Genomic DNA, 19,965 nt, shown 5'->3' on the forward strand with positions numbered 1-19,965 from the left:
AAAATTCAAAGAAAATTTTAAAAAATGAAAATAACGGTGATACCGGAAAAAAGTCCCTTCAGACCCAATGATCCAGTTCAAAAAAAATCGCGTTAGATCTCAAATTCTCAATGGAGCAGACTTTTATCACCAGTTTGTTTGGTACAAAGAATCGGACGAGATTACATGTGGTCCGTATTACTAACTAGGGGATCAAAAACATAAATTGTGTGTGAAACGTCAAAGTGATTAGTGATATATGCTCCGTAATATACAACGGTTGTCGTAGGCTTGGTATAGTCATTTTCATAACAAGTAGTTGTCTGCTTCGCAACATATCACCATCCAAATATTCTTCGGAATCATCATCATCATCATAAGAATAAAGCACAACATTGTGATATTGACCCATGTATTAGTTTACCATGGCGGTGATCAACTAACCAAAGCACACATTTGGCCCTTCAGATGGGCTCAACCTAAGTTGGCCACATTTTCCTTCTAAAGCCAAGAATTAGTAAAGTACAAACGCCAATGTTCTGGTTTACCCATTTGGGAATATGCTTTATACCGTGGATGTTTAGATAGCGAAATTGTTTCAATTAGCCGACATCAGGAATGTATTCTAGAAGCCCTGCCACGAGATCTTCCTTGAAGGTAACAAAAGTATGCATAAATAGCTTAGGTGGAATTATATGCTTCACAAGCAAATGTGTTTCATCCCACTGTGGCTCTATTTCTATCTAATAAGAATATGAATATGTATAATTATATGACTATGTAACTGTGGATATTATTGTTCCGTTCTGCATCAAACTCATTCTCATCCTGTTGAAAACAGAATACGAATTTATTGTGCACTGTTTTAGAAATTGCATCATCAATTAGATTTTGATTTGATTTTACTTATTTTTAAGTTTTTAACTATGATAATAATATATTAGAGGAATGTTAACCATTAGCCCGCTAACCTTCCGTGTTACACATGTGTTATATCCCGAGCTTCCTTCTTTAAATTCAATAAGTAGCAGAAATAAGTTCTTCACCCCATTCTAGTTGCTCTAATGTAGTTTATATTCTGAGAGAGTTTGTACCTTTGACAACCATCCTGTCAATCTTGTTACGAATCCGCCAAAGCTTTTCCACCGGAAATTCTTGATACACTATGTTCGGTGTGCATTAACCTTCTGCTGTACATATTCCCATTTCCTTTGCTTCTTGCTCCAATTTGATTCGTTTTGTCGGAATAGACTTAATCCTTTGCCTATGTCGTTTAAAAGAACAAGGATCATCATAAACGTTTGCAACTTTCCGCACATGTATGTAATCCCTGATGCTAATTTCCGTTAAAATGTTTATCTAGAGGGACGTGGAATTAAGTGGACTAGGGGCTTCATGTCTGGGTTGGGCTAGTAAATGCGTACTTTTAGCTAATAACCATTGAGGCGCCACGTATGAAATATCTGACATTGTCTTAGTTGGGTATGGGACAGAACCAACACAAACAAAAAATTGACATAACAGTAACTAATACATAACATACTTTAAAACAAAAATCAAATCATGACATTTATTAAAAATAATTCTGACAAATCGTCTATTTAATGACCCAAAACCTGTTAATAGAAATAGTGCCACATAGGGAATTTTTAACTAAGGCTATATGTATTTTTAAATTTTCATATCACTAAGACCACATGTTATGAATGATTCGTAGTCGTATTATTCTTCATTTCAATTTAATTCAAATTCGTAGTGTCTATCAAGACTTCGAATATATGATGACCTCAAACACCATCTAATTTTTTTTATACATATACTATAACATAATTGGTCAAAACCTATATTCTCAACATTTCAGAAAGGGAAAGATTCGTCATCATTGTTAACGTTTTTAGCATGAGACTAAATGAGCCGTTGACATGAAAAGTAATAAAAAGTAAAAGCAGAGGGGTAAATTATCAACATCCGTGGACCAGTACGGTTTTATCAAATACTTTTCTATTTTTTTTTACCGGCAAAATTGTAATTTAAAATAACAGTGGTATTAGTTTATCAGACATATATGTTCGATCTTGATCAAGATGCCAATCTTCAAGCTCACACTACTCTCCATTTTCTCCCACTCTCACACAGAGAGAGACATAGATACAGAACGTATATATAAAGATAGCTTTAAATGATCTACTTGTATTATGGGGGTGACCAATAACGATTAACTTTCTTGTGATCAGATTCCGCGGGGTTATCTTTTCTTGCTCCGATCTCTATGATCATATTTGCTTTCCGAAGACAAGAATCTTTTATCGCTTTCCTTTCGTTATCAGAAATTCCCCATTTCTTCACCTTTCTAATTAAAGAAACAAAAACTTTATCAGCAATGATGCCCATAATGTTCTTCTTCTCCTTGTTGTTCTGCCTATCTACCTATCTCTCTGTAACCTTTCTTTCTTCTTTCCCAAAACCCGCTTTTTCTCTCCGTCTCTCTCTTAGTCCTTTTCATTCAAGCCTTTGCTTTTCTTTTTTGCCTTCTTTCAATTCCGGTGGCAAGTCTATACATACATCCCTAAATCCCAACAATTATGTCTTCTTCTGGCAACTTCAATCACCTCTCTCACCCCCATATTTACGGTATGTAATTAACCATTTAGTTTTTGGGTTTCATATTCTGTCTCTTTCATTTCTTTTCTTCTTTATATACTAATATTCAGTTAAATTTCTATTTAATTTGGGGGTTTGCTACACTTTGTTTCTTGAAACATAGAGAGAAAGTCATGGTTTATGAGATGGTTGAGCAAGCTTTTCAAAGGTGGGTCTAGTTATCGTGGGCAGCTTGGTGGTACAAATCGCGCTCCACAGTTTATAGGAGACGAAAATATGGTTCTAAGAGCTCCGGTTAGATCCTTGGTAAATACTATCCTGCCTGCTTTATCCGGTTTTATATATTTCATTATGGAAACAAAACACCAAAAATTAACTTTAAGTAAGCATGCATCATTGTAAATTGTTTAGCAAAAAGTATGTTTTGTATCATTGTGCAAAAGGTATGCACTTTTCTTGTTTCTTGTGACTACTTTACTTTTGACGTACATCTTGATTTGAAAACCTCAAGAAATCTCGTCTTAAAAACTATCACATTTCATTAGGATAATCGCTCAAGGACTGATAAAGAAAACGAAGAATTAGATCGAGCCATTGCACTTTCTTTGGCTGAAGGTATAAAAAGACCAAATGGTAAGTTGTTACTTATTAAAGAGAATTTGATGTCAATTAATTCCAGATAAACAATGTTCTTGTGTTTTTATTTGTTCAGGATACGGGTGGCGCCTCAACAATGATGATGATCGTGGAAAATCTGCTCAGGACAGCTTATATTCTTCAAATCCTCCATATGCTCCCAGAGAATATCAGCCAATGGGATATCGGTGCTTATGATGTTCTTTTCATTTACATCTCTCTTTTTTTTTTTTTTGTATGGATCAAAGATTTAAAGGTGCCTTTCTTCGATCAACTCAAAATCTCAAAAACTTTTTGCAGAATATGTGGTGGCTGCAATCGCGACATTGGGTATGGAAATTATTTGGGATGTATGGGGAAATATTTCCACCCTGAGTGCTTCTGTTGTCGTGCTTGTCGTTACCCAATCACAGAACACGAGGTAATCTGTTACTAAACTCGATATATATACATATATATAGCTTTGGTTTATACAGGTTAGAATGATGGCGTTGAATGTTTTCTTATTAGTTTTTTTGTTCTGTTGATTCAAGTTCTCTTTATCAGGGAACGATGCTTACTACCATAAGACTTGTTTCAAAGAGCTTACACATCCTAAGTGTGAAGTCTGCTTTCAATTTGTAATTTTATCCTGAAACCCCTTTTATGTTCATTTGACTTTGTAAAAAGATTCTAAAATGCTAAAATGTGAATTTTTATCTCACTTTTCCAAGATTCCCACAAATGGAGCTGGGTTGATCGAGTATCGATGCCATCCTTTCTGGTCCCAGAAATATTGTCCTGTACACGAGCATGATAACACAGCACGATGCTGTAGTTGTGAACGGTTAGAGGTATGGTTTCTGCATTCTGATTTAGTAATAAATCGTATGTATTATATGGGATTTTCTAATCTTAGCGTTTGTTAAAGTCGGTGAATGCAAGATACATATCTTTAGGAGATGGAAGAAGTTTATGTTTAGAGTGTATGGAATCTTCAATAATGGATACTGGTGATTGCCAGCCACTTTACCACACTATTAGGGATTACTATGAAGGGATGAACATGAGACTTGATCAACAAATTCCAATGTTACTGGTCGAAAGACAAGCCCTTAATGAAGCTATTGTTGGGGAGAAAAATGTAAAAACTGCCGCTTTTTTCCTTTCAGTTGTCACTTTTTGCAGCTTCAAGTCTTCTAACCCGAAAATGGCTTATATTATCAGGGATTCCATCACATGCCCGAGACACGGGGGCTTTGCCTTTCTGAGGAGCAAACTGTGACAAGTGTAAGTTTATTAATTAAAACGATCTTTCTTTGCTGTCTTTGTGTTGTTTCATAACATTTGATTTTGTATATTTCAGATATTGAAAAGACCTAAAATCGGGGGTAATGGATTGATAGGAATGAGAACACAACCTCAAAAATTGACTCGACGATGTGAAGTTACAGCCATTCTTGTTCTTTACGGTCTCCCAAGGTAAAGTTTCATGTTATTCGGTGAATCTTGAAGGCAATTTTTTAAAACAAATGTCACAAAACCATGTTGCAGATTACTAACGGGTGCCATTCTTGCTCACGAGTTGATGCATGGCTGGTTACGTCTCAAAGGTAGCTAGAATTCACTACTTATTCTTACTAGAAACCGACACATATTTATCCTTTTGCACATGCTAAGGGTTTTTGAAATGGACAGGTTATCGAAACCTAAATCCCGAGGTGGAAGAAGGTATCTGTCAGGTGCTTTCACATATGTGGCTCGAATCAGAGATCATGCCTGGATCGACCTCATCAGCTCCATCCTCATCTTCTTCAGTTTCAAAGAAAGGTGGAAAATCGAGGGTAGAGAATAAGTTGGGTGAGTTTTTCATGCATCAAATAGCTAATGATGCTTCACCTGCATATGGAGGAGGATTCCGAGCTGCTAATGAAGCAGTGCATACCTATGGTCTGCGCCGTACACTTGATCACATTCAACTAACTGGAAGCATTCCCCTGTGAATTTCTTCAAAATTCATTCCCCTGCTTTACTATATAGTCCTTCGAGGATTCGAGTTGATTATATGGAGGCTTGACAAAGCAACCCAAGTTTTTTCTGGGTCATTATAGCGAGTACACGAGGAAAATGACTGATGAGTTCTAAGAAACAAGTCTTTATCAATAAACTTACAAGTGTAATTTTTCTACAATTGGTATTGGAGTATTGTATTTGGCATATAACATATAAAAAAAAAAAGCAAAGAAAATAAAAGATGTACCCATTTGAGCCCATGCTCAGACTATTTATTATAGTGTAGCATATATATTGATATGATGATAACAAAATTGTTTAGCTACTTGAGTTTTTTCACTTCTCCAAGCTATTTTCATAATGTATGGTGCATAAGTCTGACTGGATCTCAAAACTTAAACAATAACTACCGTGTTGTGTGCACAACTGAGTTATCACCATCGACATCAGCCTTTTGGCCCAGAGGTATTTAAGTTGGCCCATCAACCAAAAGGCCGTGGACTTGAATCGCTTTTGGGACAAATATGCAAATGATTATGGTGTGGATTTGTGTTTCAACATCTCCCAAAACTTGTATTCCTTGATAAGAGATCAAGTCACTTCACTACATAAAATGTATGTACATAACAGCAGCATATTTAAATCAGTACACTAAGACAGAAGTAACTGATGGCTTCTTTTCCGTTTCGCTTTTCCCTACTCATCTGTACAAGGGTTATGATACTTTTATAGGTAATACAACTACAATGATAAATGTTTATTGATAAGTGAATACAGTGAATACTCAGGATTCTATCTTGTAACCTTCCAATTGTGTTGGCTAATATAGCAATCTGGTCCCATGGCTATCAGTAAGGAACTAAGTATCGATCTCCGATAATACTTGTTTAAGTTTTTCATAGGTCATGAACACGATGCCGATGCTGGGTACCACCTTATAATATTCGGGCAAAATTCCTCTGTATAAGCCACGTAGACCTTCAGCTTGTAGTATGTGTTTAAATGTTCCAAACACACCCGTCTTATAAACTCGAGCCCGGCCACCTGCACCTTCCAGCTGCATTCGTCGTCTCACAAGATCCAAAGGGAAGGAAACTGCAAATGTCAAAGTTTAGATACAACATTAGACTTATAGTCAAAAACCACGGATAACTTGCGACAAAGTCAATACCACAAACATACGTAATGATAAAACAACAACTCATAGACGGGGTGGGCCAAGTTAAATTATGTTTATATAGTTTTCCTCTTTCAATTGCAATCTAAAAAACTAGTGAAGGGAGCCATAGTGAGAAGCATACCTCAGACAAAAGAGGGACACCTCTCACAATGTTTGACTCCGTAAACAACAAAGTTGGCTAGCCAGTAGTCACCCTACAATAACCAACTGCAAGTTTTGATTAAAAGAATGATCAAGTTATCCAAGCAAGATCTGATGCTGAAAAACTTCAAATATAGATTACAATGATACACACCCTAGTAAAGAAAATAAGTATATTGCCTCCAAACTAAATCCCAAAATGTGTTAGCTGGGCTCCTTGCCTCTGAGAAACAAATTGACTGGTGATTCCATATTTGGAAAATAAAAAATAACAAATAAAAAGGTTGTTTACTGTTAACAATTTACCATATAGGGTCAAAACCATAGAAATTAAAGTATTTTTGCTTTTTATCCAATGAATGCAACATATCCCCCATTAATAAACCGGCATATACAAGTGTACAAGACACTTTCAAATATTGTTCTAATATATGCAACATACCCCAAAAAGTACCAATGTATACAACATACTTTCAAAAGTTGTTCCAATAACAAGAAATGCTGATGTGGACTATTCTTGTGGCGCCACACAAGACTTTTCTCGGTAAATAATGTTATTTTTATATTAGAATTTGATAGCATGTTTTGTACGTCTATATTTTTGCAGTATATTGCCTACGCTGGAAGAAATGTGAAAGTACACTGCACTTCTATATCTTTAACCTCTTAGCTTGTTCTCCACCCACACCTCAAACATAAACTAGATTACACCTTTGTGATTGAGTTGGTCATATTGTTAAAGTGATTACTGTCACTAACCTGTTGATGAAGCAATGCCTGAAAGACTGCCACAAGCCAGGCTCACCATAATGGTAGAATCATTCGGTCTGTTACCAACAAATTAATACTATTATAATTTCAAAACTAGATCATGACATTTCAACAGTTGTCAACTATCAAAATAAGGAAACGTCTACCTTTGCAATTGCCAATAAGATCTCACAGTATCGTAAACTGAAAAGCTAATTGCTAAATTGGGACCAACACCCTGTAAAATCAAGTGGTCAGTAGAAAGAAAAGAATATGCTAAAAACAATTGTGTACGATTAGTGATCGGATATAGAATAATACCAATAGACAAGCACCGAGTCCCTTGTAGAGTCCAAAGATGCCCTCCTCCCTGCTGATGGTACATAAAGCATGCCATATACCCCTATAGTAATTTACATTCGTCTACAAGACCAAAATAGAAATAAGCATTTTCAAAGAACAAAAAACTCGAAACATATAACTACACATATGCAAAATGAACCTGCGCTGAAAGACGTGTCCTAACAAGATCCAAAGGATATGTTACAGAGGCTGCAGTTATTCCAGATAAGCCACCACCCGCAAGTCGTACAAACACATGTGAACCAAAATTTGACTCATGACCTTCGGCTCCCGACATCAACTGTAATAGCATCTGAGATATTTAAAAAGAACAAGAGGATTATAAGGTCTCTTCAAGAATATTCAAATGAATATAAGAACTTCCAGTAATTAATGCACACATGTACCAACATTCTTATAGCATTCAAATGCGTAAAAGCTAATGGATGAATAAGGCAGACGATGAGCGATCGTGACTAAATTTCCTTTCCAGAATGCACGAAATCCTTCTTCAGTTACAATACGAGACGCCTCACGCAATATACTAGCCTTTCTTAATGTAGAAACATCAGAGTGCATGCCTTGCACCTAAAGAATAAAAGAATACAGCATTCATAAAGTAACCAAAGGAACAACGTTAAGGTATTTATTCCATTGAAAAAGATTACGATATCATGTAAGCAACACTATACTTCCACATCAACCATAGAATTTTATGTTTGCTATACAGATGGAAAGACCAAGTGATTGACCGGCAAATGCTTGTTTACGGTACGTCTAACTATCTTCATCCTCCAAAATGATATAAAATAATATATCATCAAATAGGAGGAATATGATACTGCTATGGAACAACTGCCTTTTACTTTGTGTAGCGCGCACAACTCGTGTATTTGTGTATATTAATTTGCCTTGTCTCTTTAGATAGACTCACAGAACAATAACACGTTATTACCACACACATTTGTCCGAAATGGGACTTGAATCCACAACCTCTTGTTTGTTGTATCATCTGGATGATAACCGCTCACGTTATCGCTAATTTCAGAATTAGGAGAAGTAACTGCTCAGTGCCGCCTTCCGCGGGTTTTGAGCCCGATACCTCGAAGGTGTATTAGGAGCTAATTCACAATTCAACCACTTTATCCTAAATTCCAATCCTAATAGGCTAATATTTATATTAAATTATTAATTAAAATTGTAGCAGCTAATTACAGTATATATTTAACTAATAATATTCTTATATATATAATAAACCAAAATAATTGATTAAAAAAGTGATAGGAGTAAATAGTAACCTGAAATAGAATAGTAAGGCGAGCGAGAGGAGCGGTGCAAGTCTTGCTAACGGCACCGGCGACACCACCGGCGATAAGCTGAGAAACAGCTCCGATCTGAGATCGCCGATGATGATGAGTCACCAGTTTATGAGAGGAAGCACCACCGCCTTCCACCACGCCTACTCTTGCTTCCGTTTGCATGTTTCGAAATTTTAAATTATTTTGTAAAAATGGAAAGTGAAATAGAATTTACAAATGAAATGAGGAAAATTTAGAATTAGAAAACGTCTAAAAGACGACAACGATTAGGAAATTTGGTTTCACAAGTCACGAGAAGAGATTCAGAAAATAATACTCCGTAGTATTTGTTAGTTTATATTTTCTATACGTATTTTGAGGTATTTGTTTGAACTTTGAAGAGACATACAAGAGGAAAAAAAAAAGAAGAAAAAAAGACAGTTAGTTCATGGTTTTCTGGGTATCCAGTTTTGAAAATTGGCTAGTAGTAGTATTGGACCATGCGTGGTGGTTTTCACTTTTTCTTTAGTCTTTACTAAACGACGTCGGATGGATACCATTTACCACCAAGTGTGAGCCATGGTCCCCACTCACTCCCAAGTCCAAACTCTTTTTCATTCACTTTTTCTAAATGAGTACGGTATCCGATCTTTGCAGCGGCAATGACAGTGACAGTGATGCGATGTTATCGGCGAATGGTGACGATAGTGGCAACTGTTGATGGCGGCAGATGCATCAAGTGGTGTAGGTATTGTAACACCCCAATATTTTAAGGTAATCGAAAATTAACCCTTTTTGTAGTTTTGACATTGAATTAATTTCCTAGTATCTTGTTTTGAGATAAGTGGTTAATTTAGTTGGAACTTTAGTGGCTAGCAGGTATTAAACCCACAAAAATAAAGATGGAACGTGGCAAGTGGGTAGAGTGTTCAGCCACTTTGTGTTGATGAATCATAATTTCATTATTTCCTTCCTCTCAAATCCTTCCTTTTTCAAATCCTCTACAATCTTCCACTTCCTTCTAATTCATCAAGGGATTTCATGCAATTTCACCCTCCTAGATCAAATTAACCAATTCAATCAAATTATAAGCAAAGTGAGAGCTAGTGGTGATTAGTGAGGGGCCGAAATTATCAAGAAAGAAAAGAAGAAAATCTGGAAATTTCAATTGTGTTGTTGTCTTTTGAGGTAAGGTTTCCCTAAATTATTTAATTTCAAATTTTAGGGTTCTTGATTTTAAAATTAGGGTTCTTGGCTAGAAAAATTGGGGATTTTTGTTAATTGAGAATTTCAAGTAGAACCCTAATATATTTGATTGAGAATTTGTTAGTTTGATTTAAAGGGGTTTGTTGATAATGAAAAATTTCCCATAGTAAGAAATTCATATTTGATGGTGTTTGGCTAGTAATCATGAAATAAAGTTTTATTATGAGAAAATCTGGAATTTGTTGAAAGAGGTTTTGAGTAGCCAAACACCACAATGTTAAAATGGATGAATGCAAGTAAATGCTTGGAAGGAAGTTGAGTTTATAGAACTCATAGAATGTTTATGTGTTGATTTGTATATAGGGGGTGATGGGGGAAGGTGGTTTAGTGGTATCAGTGATGATACTATTGGTGATGGTGACGATGTCAAGTGGTGTAGGTTAATATAATTGTGATTGTAAAAATTTTTTTAAAGTTCGCTTGAAGTGTTAATTATTAAAATAAAGATTTATAGTGTATATTAATAATTCATCAAGGGTAAATTTGGTATTTTATAAAAAAAACTTTTTTTATAAAAGGTGTTTATTAAGGATAATTTAGTAATTTTATATATAATTATTGTGTAACTATTTTAAAAATGAGGGTTGTAACTTTTGATAATTTTTATAAAGGAGTATAGATGGATAGATAATTGATATTGATTCAATTAAGTTGCCGGTAAACTTTTATCCCAAGTTAGCAAACTAATCACTAGTGGTTTCCACATCGTCTCTAAAAAAATGTCTCTTTCACGGTCAGCTAAGAATATCCCCACATGTGGCCTAGGAATATTCTTCCACTGTATGATCCTATGATTTGTATTTTATTATTGCATTTTACGATCTTCCTTTTACTTAGAACTGTGGTATTCATTAATTTAACAAGTTTGAAAAAAATAAATAAACAATATTCTTTATAGCTGAAGCTATATTTGGTAGGCAACATGTCTTCTCCATACAATGAAATATATATGCAACAGTTCACTAAACTTGTTAAATTTATATCTGAAAATAAGAATATTAGACTTAGGTGATCGAACTACAGATCGGAAAATGGTATCAAGTGACGACCGACAATGCTGGTTTCGGTTGAACATCAAGATATAAGAGAAAGACATAGTTGAACTTATTATAATAACAATCTACAATATCTTAAATCTTCTCCATACACTAGTCCTGAATAAGTATATATTGACCATTTATACAGGCAAAGATCAAATAGATATCATATAACCCATTTTTATCTACTTACACAAAAAGGGTAATATATATTGTTAGCAATCCTTCCTCTCCTTTCCTTCTTTTCTTTTCTTGTGTTACAGCAATAGGAGAGCAAAAACAAGGCTCATATATGCAATCATGTGACAAATTGACCACAAGTGTCTTTAATTCCAAGTACTCAAACACAATTCACACTTAATTAGAACAACAAGCAAATCCTTTAGAATCATTATTCTCGACCTTAATGGTTGTCCCTTTCGTAGGAACAAAAGATGCCGCTTCCTGTGCAGCCAGTGCCTTCTTGCTTACTACATGATAAATATCAAGCAAAATCGTCTGAAAAGCCTTCTCAACGTTGTGTGCATCAAGGGCCGATGTTTCCAAAAACGAAAGCCCTTCTTTCTCTGCCAACGCTTTAGCATCATTCTCAGAGACGCCTCTAAGATGACTCAAATCACACTTGTTTCCGGCCAACATAAGAACAATGTTGGAATCGGCATGGTCCCTTAACTCGCGGAGCCACCTTAGAATGTTATCAAAAGACTGTTTCTTTGTTATGTCGTAAACCAACAGAGCACCTACTGCTCCTCTATAGTAAGCACTTGTGATTGCACGGTACCTCTCTTGCCCGGCAGTATCCCATATTTGTGCCTTTACTGTCTTCCCCTCGACCTACATGACACATTGCTCACAACTACTTATATATATTATCTTGTATCATATTTATGTTGTAGTATATAGTAACCAATACTATATAATTGTTGAGAAAAGAAGTTCTAATCAATTAATTTAAGTGATTATAACAAGTACCTTCTAGACACTAGAATACATTCATCAGTAGAGTTTTACTCAAATTCATATATCAATCAAGCATATATGTTTCCAACATTGATATTAAACAAAATACTTCATTAATATATAGTAACTGTTACAAAAAGCATAAATCGATACAAAATATATGAAAAAGCATTAGGTTAAAGGAAACAGCAAACCTGAAGAGTTCTTGTAGCGAATTCGACACCAATGGTAGATTTAGATTCCAAACAAAACTCGTTTCGGGTAAATCTAGAAAGAATGTTGGATTTTCCAACACCCGAATCTCCAATTAATACTATTTTGAATAAGTAATCATACTCGTGATCCACCTTATATGCCATTCTATATATCTCTCTAGAAAACCTACAATTAAAATTCGAAGAATTAACCCATCAATTAATAGATGCCTTTGCACACGACAATAAATAATGTATTTGCAAAAGATTGAGGGAAAGAGAGATTTACCGAATTCAATATGAAAATACAAAACAACCGAATGAGGAGGATCTATGAACGAGGAAAACAATAAGAAAAAAACATGATATTTAGATTAAAAAAAAAAAATTACTAACACCCCCTGGACTATATTTATGTTGCAGGATACACCTTCAAACTTTGAAAAGTAATATTGTAAATACAATACAACTGTGCTTAAAAGACCTAAGTTTTATACATACTATGACGGTACTCGCACTTTACGACAGTAGTAGAGGTGGCGGTGGTGATGTTGTGATGGCGGCGGTGACAGGTGGTGGTGGCTTTATAATATAGTAAATATAGATATAAATTATATACTTATATAACACCAACCTCTTTAACAATCTATACTTCTTTTATAAAGCAAATAACATTTGTTTAACATTTTAAGTTTAAACATTTAATCACGAATTACATCAATAATAACCTACACTACTCGGCACCGTCACCACCACCAATCTCCGCCGCTACCACTGCTCGCCGCCACTACGGCCGTTGCCATTACATGACCACCACCGTCGCAACGCGCGGACACCGTTCTATATATATTATAAAACAAATAGGCTTGTTTAACATTTTAAGTTTTAACATTTCATCAAAACCAAATTAAATCAATAACCTGCAGTACTAGGTATCGCCGCCACCGCCACCAATCTCCGCCACCGCCACCACCACCACCTACACCAATCTCCGCCGCTAGCCACCATCCTCCGTCACCACCACCACCACCATTGTCATTGCATCACCACCACTGCCGCCAATTTCACTACCACCGCAATGCGTGAGTACCATTCTCGTGTTAATAAAGTATGAAATCATCCGGTACTAAATTTGCCTACATGAACTAATAAGGCAGGAAAAATAGACTTTTGATTTTTTATAACTAGTCCTTTTAGTTTACATGAAATACAGACAGAGTAGGCCAAGCTATTGTTTCATTCTCATTAAGGAGACCAACCCGAATAACATCAGAAATCCTTAATGCAAGTTTTGAAAAACGCCATATAGCCCCTCATGTCTCTGGCGTAGCAGCAACACACCATAAAATCTGCCCTTATGACCACATGTACTATTTCTAATCCATGTATATAGTGAATACTAGTACTAATACCCGTGCGGGGTGCACGGATTGACTAATAATATTTATTTTTCATTTAATTATATTAAAGTTTATATATCTATTTGATGCATAAACCATGTAATGCAAGTTTAAACATTTATTAAGTTTTAAAAAGATTATAGCATATAAAAAAACACATAATCTATTTTGAAAACACATAATCTATTTTGAAAACACAGAATTTGTTTTGTAATCGCAATAACAAACATCCCCTAATTATTACAATTAAACTACTACTTAAGCATTGATCACTTAAAAAAATCTAATATAATAAGTAAACTAAAGTATTTGATAAATTACAACTACACGAAAAGAAACTTACTTTCAGCAACTGCATGTGGCATTGTTCCAAACAAAGAAGGTTTTAAATGATTAAATTGAGACATACAGAGTAGTTGTTTCTAACTAAAAAGGTTCTTCGATATGAATAGATGAACAAAGATTATTAAATATTCAAAATATTGTATAGAATAGATTATAAAAAATAAAAATAGGAAAAATAAAGAAAATTATCTTCATGGATGAATTTATATTATTACTAGATCTAAGACCCGTGTCCAACACTGGACACGGGGTTTACGATATTATCAATATTAGATCTTCATACATTTAATTCATTAAATTTTATAATTTTGAAGATATACGGTTCTAAGTGTTATACTTTGCAAGTTGTAGTACAGTAATCACATGTTCGTTTCTTGTTATTATTAGTTGGGATATATTGATGGAATCGTTTATCGTAGTCATTACACAAGACACATGCTATAATAATTTTCATATTATATAATTTTTCGAAACCAGTTGTACTCGTAATGTAATATTAGTATGAAAGATAATTAAAAATTAAAATATAAACATACTTGTGATCATGTACTTGACATTCAATTATATGTATTTGGTCATGATGTGGACCCATTAATGAATAGGTTTATTTTCAATCATTTGTCCTATGATAATTAGATAACAATTAGGATTATTTTTTCATATTCTTTGATAACAATTAGTACTTTTGATTTGAGTGACAATTCTAACTTTACAAAATTAAATATAAATACTTTTTGTAACTTTTTGAAATTTTTTTAAAAAAAAAAAACTACTCAAGTTGATGGTTAAAAATAGATATAAACTAAATATTCAAGGTTAAAAAGTGTAAACTATTGATGGAAAACAAAAAAGTGTAAATTAATGAGACTTTTTCTACATATTAATATAAATAATAATATAATAATATATTTGGATATTGATTATTAGGATTTTTAATTTATAGTAAATCTAAATGATGACATAAGCGATAGCCAATTTGATAAGATTGAGCGATTTGATTGGTTAATAAGTCATTAATTCAACTGTCTTATAGTATATATTAAAATTTTTTAAAAGATCGATCATATAGAATATTGTATAGATTAGAACATATGTTTTTGTTTTCATATAAATAATATTCACTAATTTAATTAAACGAAGATTATTAAATATTCAAAACATTGTATAGAATAGATTATTATAAAAAATAAAAATAGGAAAAATAAAGAAAATTATCTTCAAGGATGAATTTATATTATTATTTTTTAAAAGATGATCATATAGAATATTGTATAGATTAGAATATATGTTTTTTGTTTTCATATAAATAATATTCACTAATTTAATTAATAATAGTTGGAAACATAATTGGATTAGGATTCTTATCAAAAGTACACGTGTCGATGAATCCAACCGAAAACCCTGATGTTGAATTTGCATATGATTTTGGCCATATATATCAACCTTTTAATGAAGGCCACCGACCCAGCAGGTTTGAGCTATATATGACGCTGCAGAATCAAATTAATTTGCGTCATTTTTGATAGATTTTATAAATCTTGTATTTATTTAATAGATTAGATAAATCTTGTATTTATTTTATGGTTATCTCCTTCCTAAATAGTGGAGAGCCTTTTGTATATATAGGGATATTATGATTAATGAAGAGGTAGGCAATTATACAAACCATTATGGTTATGCTCATCTTCGCGTGTTTGGATGTTTGTGTTATCCCTTAATCCTTCATACTACCATCAATAAACTTGAACATAGGTCCATGCCTTGTGTTTTTCTCGGATACCCTTCTAATCATCGCGGATATAAATGCCTTGACCTTGCAACCAACAAAATTCTCATAAATCGTCACGTTATTTTTGATGAAACGGTTTTTCCTTTTTCCAATTCTCCACAACGGTCCCTTCAGAACTATGACTTCCTCTCTTCTCCTATTCATCCTTCCTATTGGCCTTATCTTGCCACTAACTCGACCTCGTCCATCTCCCCTATTACCTCCGAGCTATCTCCTCCTATCACTTCACCTATACCATCACTATCGGTCCCCACACATACTCCTCAACAATCTGATATACATACTGTCACCCCGATTTCTAAATTACCTATCACTCATCTTTATACTCGTTGGTCCAGAAAACAACTAACACCTGATGCCGCTAACCCCATACCTAATGCACTGAACCCCCCACCTAATGCACCGAATCCCCCACCTACTGCAACAAACCCCGTGCCTAATGCATCGAACCTCCCTCCTGAACATCACCCTCCTCCACCTAATCGTACCATACGCACTAGATCTATGGACGGTATCTACAAACCCAAACAACCATTTAATCTCCATGCTTCTCATGTTACTCCCTTGCCTAAAACCCCTACGGAAGCCTTGTCTAAACCGGATTAGTACAATGCCATGACTACTGAGTTTAATGCTCTTATTAAAAATAAGACATGGGAGTTAGTTCCTCGCACAACAGATATGCATGTGCTTCGCAGTTTGTGGTTGTTTAGACATAAATATCGTTCTGATGGTACTTTGGAGTGCTATAAAGCTCGCTTGGTTTGTGATGGCAGTGCACAACAAGTAGGTATCGATTGTGGGGAGACTTTTAGTCCGGTTGTTAAACCGACTACTATTAGGATTGTGTTAGCTCTTGCATTATCTCGATCCTGGTCCATTCATCAGCTAGATGTTACTAATGCCTTCTTACATGGAAATCTAAGTGAAATTGTTTATATGTATCAACCAATGGGATTTCGTCATCGTGAGTACCCTGATCATGTGTGTTTATTAAAGAAATCATTATATGGGTTGAAACAGGCACCGTGATCATGGTACCAAAGGTTTACTGATTTTGTTCTGTCCATTGGTTTTCAGCAGAGTAAGTGTGACAACTCCTTATTTATCTATCGTCGTGGTTCTGACATGGCCTATTTACTTATTTATGTTGATGATATCATTCTTACCACTTCTCATGCTGCCCTTCGAGTTGGTCTCATTCATAAGTTAGCTGCTGAATTCGATATGAAGGATCTTGGAACCTTGAGTCATTTTTTGGGAATTCAAGTGACACGGCATCACAATACTATGTTTTTATCTCAGCAGTCTTATGCGCTGGATATTATTGATCAGGCAGGTATGTCTTCTTGTAAGTCTGTCACTACTCCCATGGACACAAAGTCTAAACTAAGTGTGTCTTCGAGTCCTCTATTTGATGATCCCACACTATATCGAAGCATGGCTGGTGCACTTCAGTATCTTACTTTCACCCGCCCAGACATTAGTTATGCAGTTCAGCAAATTTGCATGCATATGCATTCTCCGTCTGTTGCTCACTGGGATGCTCTTAAGCGAATCATACGCTACATTCAGGGCACTTCTGCTTTTGGTCTTACTTTGGGATCTTCCACAAATTTTTCTTTGCGTGCTTATACAGATGCTGATTGGGCTAGTTGCCCTGACACTCGTCGCTCTACTTCTGGTTACTGTGTTTATTTGGGTACTAATTTATTGTCTTGGTCATCTAAACGTCAAGTGGTTGTTTCCTGGTCTAGTGCTGAAGCAGAATACCGTGGTGTTGCAAATGTTGTTGCCAAAATTTGTTGGCTTCGTAATTTATTATTGGAGTTACATAAACCTCTTCGACAGGCCAGTTTGGTATATTGTGACTGATTAGTGCCGTTTATCTATCTGGAAATCCGGTACAACATCAACTTACCAAACATATTGAACTGGATATACATTTTGTTCGTGATTTGGTGCAACGTGGTTCTGTGCGCATTCTTCATATCCCGTCTCGCTATCAAGTAGCTGACATCTTTACGAAAGGTCTTCCAAGGGTTCTCTTTGATGATTTTCGGTCCAGTCTAAGCATTCGGCCTCCTCTAGCTTCGACTGCGGGGGTGTGATAGATTTTATAAATCTTGTATTTATTTAATAGATTAGATAAATCTTATATTTATTTTATGGTTATCTCCTTCCTAAATAGTGGAGAACCTTTTGTATATATAGGGATATTATGATTAATGAAGAGACAGGCAATTATACAAACCATTAATTTTTATGTGGTCAAGGTTACAACACCGCGACTTTAATTCTTTAAATTTTGTTCCTGGCGATGCAAGTACTTTTGCAGAATATATTAAACTGTTTGGGACCTAAATTATCCTTCTTTTGCTCTCTCAGCTCAACAAACAGGCAGCATTATCCAAGCCGATACCAAAATGGTTATTAATGTCGGTTCACCAAATTCTTCCAACAATATTGCTATTGTGTTGGCACCATTGGGCCTTGTGGTGAAGGTTAATCCAAGTAACGTACTTAGTGTTAAAACCCTTGGAGAGAAGCAGTCTTTTTTGGTCATTGTTCAAGCGATAATTGGGTCTAAGATTCTTTTGGGCCCATTGGTTTGGAAGGATGAAGTCCACTTAGTCGCACGTCCACTTGCCGTCTTCCAAATCTAATGGCTAGAAATTTATTGGTAAAAACTAAAAAATTTACAAGTTTTTTTGAATAAAGTTTCGGAACTCTATAATCATTTATCTCAAATTTCACTCATTGGACCGCCAATCTCAAATTAATAAGTTAAATATGCAACATATTATAAATTCAAATAAATAACCATATACATATATATATATCTATTTATCTATATCTATGAAAACTAAACTCTGTGTATATATAGTACTCCGCTTCATATATAGTTCATAAACCGGTCCTATTGCCTTAAAATTACACAAATTTGTATTGTAAATTTGTAATCCCTTGTAAAAGAATTCCATTTAGTAAAAATTTAACTACTTTATAATACATATATTTTAGTTGCAAGTAGTTATACATATATACATTACAATTTGTCAAATAGAAGTTTCTGACAAAATAAGTTGTTAGACATATTCTATATATATAAAGAAACCATTTGAAAGATCGATCATGTTACTTCTTAGATTGCTTGTGCGGTTACCAGACATACAAAAATGGATTGGTATTTGAGGGAATTTGAGACCTTGGATTCAAGACTTGGTGCGAGCAAAATGCTTCCAAGAACATGGATAAAGGTCTTTCGAAAAATAATTTTCCTCTAGAACTGGATTTGAGTATATTAAACAACATATCGTTGAGCCCAAATTGTCGTTCAAAAATAAAGATTGCTTGTGCGGTTGGATTTATAATTTTTTTAATTTTTCTCCTTTGCGTTTAGTACTCTGTTGTTTTATTTCTACAAGGCAGAGATGAATAATGTTGTAAATATTGACAATACATTTGACTGAATTTGTAATACTTGATGCTTAATTGTAAAAATCATCAGAAAATGTTAGTGTATACTCAATCACTATTCCTATTTTTTCTAAGGCAAGACTATAGCCGTGTTAAATGCTAGTAGTATTAATTTTGACAATGAACTTAAACCCAAGATTAAGCCAAATAAACAAATACGGAGTAGTACAATCGTACGTGTACATTAATAATGTTCGATATAAAACATAACATATAGGTCAAAGGATGAATATGTTACTTATAATTTAAGGGGATAACAACAAAAATAAAAGAAAAATACAAAAGTCCGTAACTTTTTTAAAATGGTGAATAAATTATGGATGAATAAAAACTTTTGTGAATTTAACACTTCCTTCTTTAAAATTTAACTTTGGACCTAATTTCATTTTGATTTTAACATTGTCTAACTTTAAGTTTCACCTCTAACTACTTTTATTTTGGAGCATGTATTTTTTTTTTAAGGAAAAAAAATCGTAAAACAACATGTAAAAGAGACGAAGCTAGGTTTCTCAATTCAACCGCATAATACAGTAATAGGCAACACCAAAACAATTTCATTATAGACATATGCTTAA

At 34.4% G+C, this 19,965-nt stretch overlaps 3 protein-coding genes across 3 annotated transcripts; 1 reads left to right on the plus strand and 2 right to left on the minus strand.

The window, feature by feature from the left end:
- Window positions 1-2,436: 2,436 nt before the first annotated feature.
- LOC122603549 (protein DA1-related 2-like) lies at window positions 2,437-5,380 on the plus strand. Its single transcript, XM_043776275.1, has 12 exons — window positions 2,437-2,610; window positions 2,744-2,886; window positions 3,126-3,213; window positions 3,293-3,404; window positions 3,517-3,637; window positions 3,750-3,836; window positions 3,930-4,049; window positions 4,127-4,339; window positions 4,423-4,485; window positions 4,562-4,677; window positions 4,750-4,808; window positions 4,894-5,380. Exons 1-12 carry the CDS (start codon window positions 2,562-2,564, stop codon window positions 5,196-5,198), a joined length of 1,476 nt encoding a protein of 491 aa, XP_043632210.1. The 5' UTR covers window positions 2,437-2,561; the 3' UTR covers window positions 5,199-5,380.
- A 408-nt stretch (window positions 5,381-5,788) lies between these two features.
- LOC122605112 (mitochondrial substrate carrier family protein B-like) lies at window positions 5,789-9,219 on the minus strand. Its single transcript, XM_043777992.1, has 7 exons — window positions 8,920-9,219; window positions 8,033-8,209; window positions 7,782-7,934; window positions 7,601-7,702; window positions 7,447-7,517; window positions 7,289-7,356; window positions 5,789-6,303 (listed from the first exon to the last, which is right to left on the minus strand). The coding sequence occupies exons 1-7, from the start codon at window positions 9,100-9,102 to the stop codon at window positions 6,068-6,070; spliced, it is 990 nt and encodes a 329-aa protein (XP_043633927.1). The 5' UTR covers window positions 9,103-9,219; the 3' UTR covers window positions 5,789-6,067.
- Window positions 9,220-11,455: 2,236 nt separating this feature from the next.
- LOC122604088 (ras-related protein Rab2BV-like) lies at window positions 11,456-12,567 on the minus strand. Its single transcript, XM_043776988.1, has 2 exons — window positions 12,377-12,567; window positions 11,456-12,056 (listed from the first exon to the last, which is right to left on the minus strand). Exons 1-2 carry the CDS (start codon window positions 12,539-12,541, stop codon window positions 11,580-11,582), a joined length of 642 nt encoding a protein of 213 aa, XP_043632923.1. The 5' UTR covers window positions 12,542-12,567; the 3' UTR covers window positions 11,456-11,579.
- Between the last annotated feature and the right edge of the window lie 7,398 nt (window positions 12,568-19,965).

This window comes from Erigeron canadensis, chromosome 6 (genome assembly GCF_010389155.1).
Source record: "Erigeron canadensis isolate Cc75 chromosome 6, C_canadensis_v1, whole genome shotgun sequence".
In the NCBI taxonomy this organism is placed as follows: Eukaryota; Viridiplantae; Streptophyta; class Magnoliopsida; order Asterales; family Asteraceae; genus Erigeron; species Erigeron canadensis.

What these genes read in the sequence shown, in the direction of transcription:
- LOC122604088 (XM_043776988.1), bottom strand. Translation starts at nt 12,541, where the DNA reads ATGGCATATAAGGTGGATCACGAGTATGATTACTTATTCAAAATAGTA. An exon ending in TCGCTACAAGAACTCTTCAG is followed by an intron (nt 12,057 to 12,376) that starts GTTTGCTGTTTC and finishes TGTGTCATGTAG; the next exon opens with GTCGAGGGGAAGACAGTAAA.
- LOC122605112 (XM_043777992.1), bottom strand. Translation starts at nt 9,102, where the DNA reads ATGCAAACGGAAGCAAGAGTAGGCGTGGTGGAAGGCGGTGGTGCTTCC. An exon ending in TCTTATTGGCAATTGCAAAG is followed by an intron (nt 7,357 to 7,446) that starts GTAGACGTTTCC and finishes TGTTGGTAACAG; the next exon opens with ACCGAATGATTCTACCATTA. An exon ending in AGGCATTGCTTCATCAACAG is followed by an intron (nt 6,304 to 7,288) that starts GTTAGTGACAGT and finishes TGACATTTGCAG; the next exon opens with TTTCCTTCCCTTTGGATCTT.
- LOC122603549 (XM_043776275.1), top strand. Translation starts at nt 2,562, where the DNA reads ATGTCTTCTTCTGGCAACTTCAATCACCTCTCTCACCCCCATATTTAC. An exon ending in AGGTATAAAAAGACCAAATG is followed by an intron (nt 3,214 to 3,292) that starts GTAAGTTGTTAC and finishes TTATTTGTTCAG; the next exon opens with GATACGGGTGGCGCCTCAAC. An exon ending in GTTCTTTACGGTCTCCCAAG is followed by an intron (nt 4,678 to 4,749) that starts GTAAAGTTTCAT and finishes ACCATGTTGCAG; the next exon opens with ATTACTAACGGGTGCCATTC.